Below are 11,158 nucleotides of genomic sequence, written 5' to 3'. Positions count from 1 at the left end.
AAGTTGCCGTCAGTTTTAGTTTAAGGGACACGTTATCACGCCCTACCCCACTCTCCTACTTATCCAACTCATTTACCACTATTTTAATACTTGCCTCAATACTTAATACTCACTATTACTACTATAACAATCACTTATATATTTTTTTCAACTCAATTAAAATTTTGATAATTTAATTTTGTTCAAGAAAATTTCTAAAAATAACTTTAATGATCTTTGTGCATACGTCAAAATTTTAGGTATTTTATAAACTAAAATAGAGAGAGTACTAACATTTATTTGGGGTTAATATCTAATTGGTCACTAAAGTGTGCTTAATGTATCAAGTTAGTCACTGAAGTGAAAACAGTATCAAGATGGTCACTAAAGTCACCATAAATATCAAACAGGTACCTCGAAATATGAGTTCAAGCGGTAAAAATATTATTTATAGAGTTCTACACATTATTCGCGAACGTTGCCACAACCAACTAAAAAGTTATAAATTCTAGTATTTATGATAATATATTTAGATTTTATCAAGTTTATTTATTATTTATTTTAAACTTGATAAAATCTAAATATATTATCATAAATACTAGAAGTCATAACCTTTTAGTTGGTTGTGGTAACATTTAAAAATAATGTGTTAAACTCCATAAATCATATTTTTAATGTTTGAACTCATATTTTGAGGTACTTGTTTGATATTTACGGTGACTTCAATGACCATCTTGATCCCGTTTTCAGTTCAGTGACCAACTTGATACATTAACCTCACTTCAGTGACCAACTCGATAATTAACCTCATTTATTTGATACAGACATGAAGTAATTTACTCATTTGTGTCTGATGAAGTGATTTATCATCTGTGTTTTTATGATAATAGAATTGTCTGTATTTTGATGGAAACGGAATTGCATAAATATTATTGGATTAAAAATTTAAAAGTATTTTATAGCATGTTGCATAATTTTGCTAGGAACAATCTCGACTACAAATCAGTTTGTCTTATATTCGTGCAATGAAGTTAGTCCAAAAATATAATAATGTACAATAAGATGCTATAAACCACTTGATTTGTAAGTTTTATCTTTATACACATGTTATATTTGAAAAATAAATCTAATTTCAGATTTATTAAATAAATTTATTTGTTGGAATTTTGTTACAAATCTCATAATTATGTTTATACTAATTTACTATATATTATTGAGATATTAGTTGTTTCCCTCTCAAGGTGAGTATTATAAGTATAATTATTAAATAATTAAGTTAGTCTTCAAAATACAAACGAACTTGTTACTTGTTAGCAGCAAAAACACTAATCACAAATTAATATTGCGAACTCTATATACCTTAAATAAATGATAAAGGGTTTATTATCAGATAAATCACTCAACACGTTCCAATATATCAAGTAGTTCACTGATTTATTTTTTTTGTCTCATTTAAGCCACTTGTTTCGTTATTTGTTGCACGCCATAAATTTTTAAAAAAACTTTCATTATTTTTATATTTTTTTGTTGATTCGGGTACATGTTGGTGATGTGGCCCAATCCATGTGGTGGTCGAAATTGATATACAGCGGTAGCATATTATGTATATATAATTAAAAGAAAGTAAAAAATATATCAGTGGCAATGAAAAGAAATTTTGGATATTAGTAAAAAAATAATTAAACAAAAACTCACATTACTAATCGATGATTCCATTCCAAATCCCCAAGTCTCCTAAATTGAAGAAGTCAATCGGAGAAAACAAACCACAATTGGAGAAGTTTGTCTGATAATCGACTAAACATGGTACAATTTCATCTTACCTTTATTTATTAGGGTTTATCGTTCATATAATGCATGTGGCGTTTAGGTTTCATGTGTTAGTTTTGTTGATTTGTTATTTATTTGTTTGTTTCTTATTGTTCTCAGCATGCCTTTAGTTACTATCTATATTCATTATGGTGGGTATTTTGCACCACATCCAAAGCTTAATTAAATAGTTAGAATTCGCTAGAGATGGACTCTGATGTGATTTTGTGTGAACACTTATTGAACTAAGCTAATCTTTTTAGTACGATTGTGAGAACTCGTTAGTTTATTTCCAATGTGATGAGCACGGTTTCGAAAAGGGGTTAGGATTTTGTATGATGAAAAATCAGTGAGAGAAATAGTTGAACTGTGACTACCATATGGTATCATTAATTTGTATGTTGATCACTTAACATGGAAGATCTAATATCAGACGATGAACCAAAGGATGCACTAATTGAAGGCATTGTGAATAGTGAAGATGATGACCCTGATATTGTGGTTAAAAGAGGGTGGAGAGAGATAAGAATAGTGATGATAGTGAAGGTATGAATTCACAATTCCTTAATGATGGTAGTGACGAGAATTTTGAATACTTCATGAAGCTTGAAAAAGAAGAAGGGGGAGTTGTCTATAATGGAGAAGGGGAGCATTATTCAAGACCAATATGTGAATGAAGACTTTGATTCATCGATTGATAACATGAGGTATGTATCATTCTCAAGTGATAATAAAACATGTAAGAAAGGTTAAATAAGGCCAACACATGTAAGGAAAAGGTAAAAAGACCATCTATTTTTAAACTCTGCCAAGAAGAGTTGTGGCATAAAATTTAGTCCATGGACGAGGTTTATTTCAATCGATGAATTTAGAAAAGTTGTCGAGGACTATAGTATAGCATAAAGAAGAGTTGTGAATTTTAATGTAATGATAATAAAAGATGTCAGATGATTTGTGAAGGGAGTGTAACAAGGTGAAGAATTCAGATATTGTTGAAATCAAGACTCTAATAGATGAATGGTGTTTCAACAACGCCATCCATGTGTGATTGCCTACGCATTGTATACAGTTGGACAATTTTGTATTTCTCTAGGAATTTTGTAAAACGTCCATGATGTTGTTCACCAGATCTGTCTTATCGACCATTTCACCTCCACGATTAGATCTCACAACTTTAATCATCTTGCCGAGCTGTTTTTGAACTTTAGCTTTGAAGACCTTAAACACATCCAAGGACTGTGATTTTTCATGAATTAAATACAAGTACCCATAATTAGATTAGTCATCTATAAAAGTGATAAAATATTGATGATCATTCCAAGAAGCTTTAAAAAATGGACCACTTATATTAAGCATGTATCAAATGTTAGTCCTTAGCACTCCTATTGGCACTAAATTTCCTTATATTTGTCTATTTTCCCTTGATACAATAAATACAAACATTAAGGTCTGTATAATCGAGGGGTTCAAGTATTTCATGTGACACAAGTCTCTCAACTCTTAGTTTTGAAATATGTACAACCAAGGATAATGTTATGCCATATTATCAAGGTTAGGATAAAACTGTAGAACAAAAGTGTGCTTGATTTAAGAGTTTAGATATTAACCTGGATTGTGAGACTGGATCTTCTATATATTTATTCACCTCTTATTGTATCTCGTTCAAACTGGGGGAATAGAGGAATGGAGGTTGGAACAGTATTAGAGGCCAAAATCCTATATTGTTTCTTATATAGTAGCTATTTCAGACCACCATTAACTTTGATAAGACTTACGATTGGTATTACACATTACAAAACTCATACTAAATAAGATATTTTATGGGTTCTTTATTTTAAATCACTTAATTAGCCTAATAAATAAACATAATAAATATATTTGTCTTTTATTTGTATACCCACATATTATTATGATATTATTAAATGAAATCTACATCAATGACTATTTAAAATTTAGTAGTCGATATCACCTACTCAAAATAATAAGATAAGTGTCACATGAGTTGATCTGAAAAGTGCAGAATAATCTGGAAGCCAAGACAAATTATTTGACTTGATTATTTGAAGAATTTGAAGCATGCCATTCAGGGACGAAGCCAGCAAACGTCTGTAAGGGGGGCCAAAATTTTTTTTCTTCGATACAGTAAAATTTTTCATCAGCACTGTAAAATATTCATTATAAAATAAATACAAAAATACTAGTAAAAAAATTATAGTAGAGCTTTGCGTTCTTTTAAATCAGGAAATCAAATTTATAATAGTGTTAACAAAAATATTTAGCTATTTCTCTTTAAATATATTTAAGTATAAATGGTCAAGAAACTCATCATAATAACTCTAGGTTATAGTAATCTTTAATTAGCAAGTAACACACATTATATGAAATTGTATTTTGACAATATTTCAAAAACTAAATATTATGTTTATTATACTTACTCCTTTTCAAAAAAAATGTTTATTATACTTAAAAAAAATATTATACTTATTTAGAAGACGACAAGTTATAATTTAAATAAGTAAAAATATTACCTGGATGATGAATTTAAATTGAAGATGAGTAGATCAATATTAATATTAAATAATAAATTTATAATGCACGAGGACTAACTATTCTATGAAAATGAAGAAGTGAAGTGAGGTATAAGTTTTTTGGATAAGACCTCCACCAAAGATTCTTATTTTTAAAGAAGAACCATATTGACATTTATATTTATCACATATCACATTTTACGATCTTTCCTTTTAAATTAGTATAATTGTATATATATCCATATTTTTGTTTATTTTTATTTTTAAATTTGGTCTAATACAATAAATTAGAAAAATCTAAGAATTAAAACTTTATTTTATAATGTTAAATACTTTTTAGAAGCGAACAAATATTTTTTGAGGGGGGCCAAATTTTTATATTTATATAAATATATAGATAAAATACAATTTTTTTCAAAATTATATAATAAAAATTACAATATTATGGAAACCTAGGGGGGCCATGGCCCCTTCTGGCCCCTATGTAGCTTCGTCCCTGATGCCATTTATGCTCACACATCTCTTGAATATTGAAAAATAATTAGACATCTCTGGAGTATTGGAAAAAACAATCAGAAGACAATTATTTGCATAAATTAGAAGCCAAAGGAATGTGCATGATACTAGTTTTTACCAGACATAAGAAAATATAATATGTTGTTTAGACTATGATATCATGTTATTTGATCAATTCACCTAAATTCTCAATGTGTCTGGGAAAGATTTTTTACTAGGATCACTATATTTTAACAGATATTCATAGTCTTACATAGTTGAGTACGATCATCTTTTCTTTAAGTTGAACAAATATAATATCAATATCTCTCTTTAGTTCTTTGAAATACAAAAATAAAATTTCAAGATATTTCGTTATCTCCCTTCCTCCCTCTCTCTATTGCTTTAGCAGCATCTTGTAGGCAAAACTTTGCATAGAAAATTTCCAATATAGTGCCCTTTTGTGTTCATTTGAATGTAAGGTTGTGTTTATTTATGGGTCATTTGGCAAATCTGAATTAAAAATACCTGATTCATTATCCTATCTGAATGAGATCTGATAAGTTATCTGAATTCGGAATCAATAATATCATTTGACAAATAATTTTGAAACATCTGAATGAATCAATTTACAATAATCTTATTAAAAAATAAATTTGTTTAACATAAAATATTCTAAAATTTAACAATATTATATTTTAATTAGCTTTAAGCCAAAAAATTTAACTACACTAAATTTAACATTTGATATTATAATATTATAAACCATATCAGACTTCGAAAATTTATACAGAACTCCACGTCTAATTTTTTTTTTTTATGCTTGGGTTTATTTAAATATAATAACATTCTTTTGCAAGCATACATTAATATAAATATTCAAAAATAATTGGATAAAGGTTAGAAAAAATAAGACAAGTTATTTATACGTGCACGATTATATGCACACAGTTGCTGCTGAATCATTAAGCTACAGATTCAAAACTAAATCATTCAGCCTTATCTGACTCATGATGCTTACATAAAATCTGGGAACAAATAAGCTGAATGGCTGATGCGGTTCGCATTACTCTTTAACTTTAAGCAATAATCAGAAGCAAACAAATGACCCCTTCGATGAATTGGAGTGAAAAATTATTAAAATTTTAAGAAAGAACGAAGATGTATAATAATATTGTGAACGAGCATGAATGAGTCTAAATTCTCTACAGTGATCATTATTGGATAAGTGGTGAATAAATGACATGAAACATTTCTTGAAAAATATGTGAGTTAGATTTCTTTTATTAACTTATTAAAATAGTTTATAATAAATTGATGAAAGAAAGAAAAATTATATGCATTTTCTCCGACCTTTCCCCAAATTTCGATCAAAGTGAATGCACGTTTGAACTATTAGAATGATAGAACAGAGGACCACAGTAAATATTACTCTTTTTTTTTATTATTTGACGTTTTGATTGGCACATATTTTTAAGTGTTTTGAATGGGTAGTTAAAAATATTATTTTTGATTTTTTTTTGTGAATTAGAATTTTAATTATATATTTTTCTTCAGAAAAAATAATTTAAAAAATAATAATTTTAACTACCCGCTCAAAATATTTAAAAATATGTGTAAAAAATTAAAGCGTCAAATAATAAAAAACGGTCTATTGATAAGGCGGAGGATCCCACTAAGCTGTATTTGTATTGAGTATGAATTGTCCCATTATAAGTGGATAATGAGAAACAAACTTGCCTAACGGTATTCCTAATTCTTTCTGGGAACTGCAGGACGCCAATGCCTAACTTAGGGCATGTTGGTATTTGATAGGATGCACTTCTTTAATGTAATATGTTTTGGTTTTTTTACCGGATGTTTTCTTATGTTTATACACTGTAGGAAAAGTCTGGCAGCCTAATTATTCACCTCCATGTATTCATTTGGCTTGGGTAGAAATACATGTACATGTTCCATCAAACTTATATTAAGAGTGGATAGCTCTCACTGAGCATCTCTGATGAGGGGTGCCAATGCCATGGACCGGCACTCTCATTGGCACCCTCATTGGAGATGTTGGAGTGCTATTAGGGTGCCAAATGAGTTGGCTTTAGAGTGTCAAAAGTTGGCAACCCATAAAGTAGGGTGACAACTTCTTTTGTGGTCCCAATAATACATAAAATATAGATTTTTGGTCTCAATAATACATAAAATATTAATTTTCTATTAATAAAGTTGGCATCTTGGAGTGCCAACCATTGGAGTGTATTTTGAAAGAAGGATGCTAAAAATGATTTGGAAGAGTGTGAATATAAAAAATAATATTTTGACTGATGTGTCAAAATTAGTATCCCTTGAAGGGTGCCAACCATTGGAGATGCTCTAATAACAGGTCGAGTCGCAGTATGGCTTGAAAAGTAGAAAAAAAATTATAATTCTAACCAAATATGGCTGGTTTATCGTAATCACAATATGATCGAGTATAGGCATGAATTTAGTGATCTCCCTAATAATCATTTTAAGGTAAAAAAAGATGCAAAGAAGAAAAATAATTTAAGCGGGTCGCAAAAAATGTATCTAGTCTGATTATCACTTGATCAGATGTTAACTATTGGTTTGGGAGGGAAAACTGTAGAAACCTGATTCTGAAATCAACCTATCTAAATCCTCTAATCCTACAAAAAAATCATCATTCAACATTATATCATCAGAGACAATGTATTCATTTTCGTTGCTAGATTCACTGGTACCGCTTTTTTCATCAATCACGGAATCAATATCTTTCTCATTCTTCAGTGGCTGCTGATGGAACATTTTGGATGACCATAACGGGGTTGTTGGAGAGGCAGTAGGAGTATCTTTAGGAGGTGTCACGGAGCTGTCCTGGTCAGAGGAAGAAGTTTTGAGGGCGGTGAACTTGTGGCGGTTTGTACCAGCCAGGGAACTTCTGCGAGTTGGTTTGGCGTGGTTGTGTTCGGCTGAGTTATATGTTATGATAAACATTCCTGGGTCAGTGCAGCTTTGTTCTACTTGCTTTCTTGCTAAACATCCTTTTGAACTGCTGCATTTGTAATAACTCCTGCAATTCAATCATGAATTTCATACATATTAGTTAACGGGTCTTTCTACTGTGTGCTCATGGGCACACATTAACAATACTTTTATCTTAGGTGGACTATTTTGATTGGCGTAGATTTTTGTGTATGTAGGAGGCCATCATTATTACTAATAGGATTGGAGTAAATAGAAATTCAACACCTAACTAAAAAGTGGATGTCCGTGTGTGCTAATGGCGCACACTAGAAAATCCGTTGATTAATTACATGCTCAAGACAGATGTCCTTTGCGGATCTACTGCAATCCTTTACTTTTAGTCTGAAAAACACTTGGAGTTATATTTGTTTACCTTGGATAAGGTGAACCCTTGATAGGTTTCTGACCGTATTTACGCCAAGCCCAGCAATCAGCAGCTTGGCCTTCAGGCTGAAGCACCACTCTCTTGTGTTGATTCTTTCTGAACAAGACAAAAAAACACAATTGAACATATCAGTCAAGTGTGATTGTAAGTACAAATCTAACGAATCAGCTACTAAACAAATCGATAAATAAATAAAAACACTAAAACTCACTTCTTTTTGTATTTAACCGCGTTACTTCTGGCATTCTTCTTTGTCTCTGTTTCTTCAAATTCCACTTCCAAATCTTTCCCTTTAGAGGAACAACTTGAGGAACTAGGAAAGGATGCCTCTGAGGAAAAGGCCGTTTCCTCAACCGCGGGCTCGTAAATTTGATCAAACGAAAGAAGTGTATCTTCATTGGTATCATGACTTGTGGCCTCATACAAATGAGGAAAATCATAAAGGAAATCATCGAAAGAAGAAGACATGTTCATCAAATGATCATCAGTGAAACTTCTAACTATAGCTTCAAGGCCCCAATCTTCTTCCATGCTAGCAAATTCACCCATCACAAAGCTGGCTTTGTACACAATAAGATGAGCTCTGAAACTTTAGCAGACTTGTTTGTATGTGTAAATAAAGAAAGAGTTTATGAAGAAATGAAAGAAAGTAATGTGAGTTATATAAAGGTGTGTCATGTGTGAGTTTGTGTGTGTTGCGTGTGTATCGAGATAGGCCGCAATGTGTGAACCAACTTGCGTCTTCACATGGGGGCTGGGAGATTTAGGTGTTTTCGAGGATATGGGATTGACTTTGTTAAAATGTCAAAGGCCAACGCGCATTCAGTTTTACCGAGTTTGGTTGTTTTGTTTTTCTAGTATTTGACCAAGGGAGGAGTGATGACTACGTAGTGTGCGTGACTAATGGATATAAATGCCAAAAGTTTGCTTTGTTTAGCACCGACGGCGTCACTCAAAGGTTTTTATCTAATATAATTAAAAGCAAAGGATAAATTCGGGAAAAGTCCAAGGCGGGGAATTGAGCCAAATTCTTGACTATCGATTCTCTCTTCTTCTTCCCCTAGCCATAACCCGATTTACGCTCTACTCCCGAGTTATAAATAGAGAAGAAAGCAAGTGAAAAATAAGTAAAGTCATATAACTTTCTCTCTTATTGTGCTATCGAGTTTTTTAAAGAGAAGAAAGCAAGTCAAAATAGATGAAATTATAACATAATTTCACTCCAAAAATGAGATAAAAGTGATAACACATTTGCTTTCACTTTCGTTCATTTGCTTTCTCTCATAAAAAAAAACTCGAATACAGGCCTTAGGTTTAGCCCTTGCAATGAACGGATTTTATTAGTCGACCTATGTGTGTTGAAGCGAGTGTGTACGATCTATGAGTCATGATAGTTCTTCATTATTCTATTTATAGAGATTTATACGTTATTCTTGAATGTAATCACAACTAGGTATAGGATTATGACTTCTAGTGTTTATGATAATATATTTAAATTTTATCAAATTTATTTATTATTTATTTTAATTAAAACAAAAAAATAATTATATAATAAAAAAATAGTATATTAATTTGGTAAATCTAAATATATTATCATAAGTCTTAGAAGTCATAATATTGTACTTAGTTGTAGTAAAATTCAAGAACAATATATAAATTTCTTTAAATAATATTTTTATTTTCTGAACTCATATTTTGAGATACCTGTAACAGAATTAAATGATTAATTTGAGACCGTTTTGATTTTAGTGACCAACTTGATAAATTGAGCGCACTTTGGTGACTGACTTAATTATTAACCCGAATATATATAGACAGTAGACTCTAAGCCAAAAAATTATTAAAACGTGTTAATCCAAAAAAAATGATAATAATACTGACCATGATGAAAGCTGAAAAACTCAAAAGAGGACATTGCTATGATCTCTACTTTTAAAGATCAAGCCCAAACCAAGCAGTCAATTCAAATTTCTGAAGGTGTGAAAATTTCTAAGTAAATCTCAAATTCTGTTGCGGAAGCAAAAGCAAATTCTGACAAATGATGCTCATCATCATTTGGCTTCTATTCCTGAAAATGATGAATTAATAATTGATGATCCTAGAGGGCAGGGGTGTTCATAAAACCGCCCGCACCGCTCCACACCACACCACAAAATGCGGTTTTTCTTTTTCGTAGTGCGGTTGTGAATTGAAATTTTTACAAACGCGCGGTGCGTTGCAGGTTGCGGTTTGACATTATACAAGCGCGGTTCAAATCGCACCGCACCGCACCGCTATTTTCTAATATATTAAAATATAACACATATAATTATAAATATTTATATTATATAGATAGATTATTTATTATGATGTTATCTTCAATGTGTGTATATATGTTTAAATTACTCAACTTAATTTTAATAATTTTACAATATAAATTAATGTTAGTTACTTAATTCTAATACGGCAAATAAAATATTATAATTATCCGTTTTCAATAAATAATTTGTTAGTGTTGAAATCTTTTCATCTTAATCATTATCATACTTATATCTTAGCTAGTTTATCTTTCTTTTGATTAGTATTGTAACTCTAAATTTGTTAACATATATATATATATATATATATATATTAAAATTTATTTTTAAATACATATAGTTCAAAAGTATATTTATATTGTCATTCAAAAGTATAAATTTTTTGAATGTATAAACCACACAAACCTCACGAATCGCACGACGCCGCACCACAATTTTGTGATGTGGTTTACGCGGTTTTTATATTACGCGGTGTGGTTACGATTTAGGAAAAAACCCGCACCGCCCGCACTGCAACAACTCTAGTAGGGCTTCCAAATAGGCTGGGAAATTTAAAATGAAGGATGACAAATATAAGAGTTTCAGTATATAGCTAGCAGATTTTTAATAAAAATTAATAAATATGAGGATTTGTTTCTGAAAACTTATGT

General features: G+C 30.6%; 1 protein-coding gene across 1 annotated transcript; it reads right to left on the bottom strand.

Annotated features, from left to right (window-relative positions):
- Positions 1-7,327: 7,327 nt before the first annotated feature.
- On the bottom strand, positions 7,328-8,934 carry LOC108206592 (WRKY transcription factor 22). Its single transcript, XM_017376944.2, has 3 exons — positions 8,423-8,934; positions 8,200-8,307; positions 7,328-7,872 (listed from the first exon to the last, which is right to left on the bottom strand). The coding sequence occupies exons 1-3, from the start codon at positions 8,758-8,760 to the stop codon at positions 7,398-7,400; spliced, it is 921 nt and encodes a 306-aa protein (XP_017232433.1). The 5' UTR covers positions 8,761-8,934; the 3' UTR covers positions 7,328-7,397.
- Between the last annotated feature and the right edge of the window lie 2,224 nt (positions 8,935-11,158).

Source organism: Daucus carota, chromosome 2 (assembly GCF_001625215.2).
Source record: "Daucus carota subsp. sativus chromosome 2, DH1 v3.0, whole genome shotgun sequence".
NCBI lineage: Eukaryota > Viridiplantae > Streptophyta > Magnoliopsida > Apiales > Apiaceae > Daucus > Daucus carota.
This window is presented reverse-complemented; position numbering and strand designations above follow the sequence as displayed.

Coding starts and splice junctions, on each gene's coding strand:
- LOC108206592 (XM_017376944.2), bottom strand. CDS start 8,760: ATGGGTGAATTTGCTAGCATGGAAGAAGATTGGGGCCTTGAAGCTATA. Junction 8,308..8,422: donor GCGGTTAAATACAAAAAGAA/GTGAGTTTTAGT, acceptor TGTCTTGTTCAG/AAAGAATCAACACAAGAGAG. Junction 7,873..8,199: donor AAGGGTTCACCTTATCCAAG/GTAAACAAATAT, acceptor ATTGAATTGCAG/GAGTTATTACAAATGCAGCA.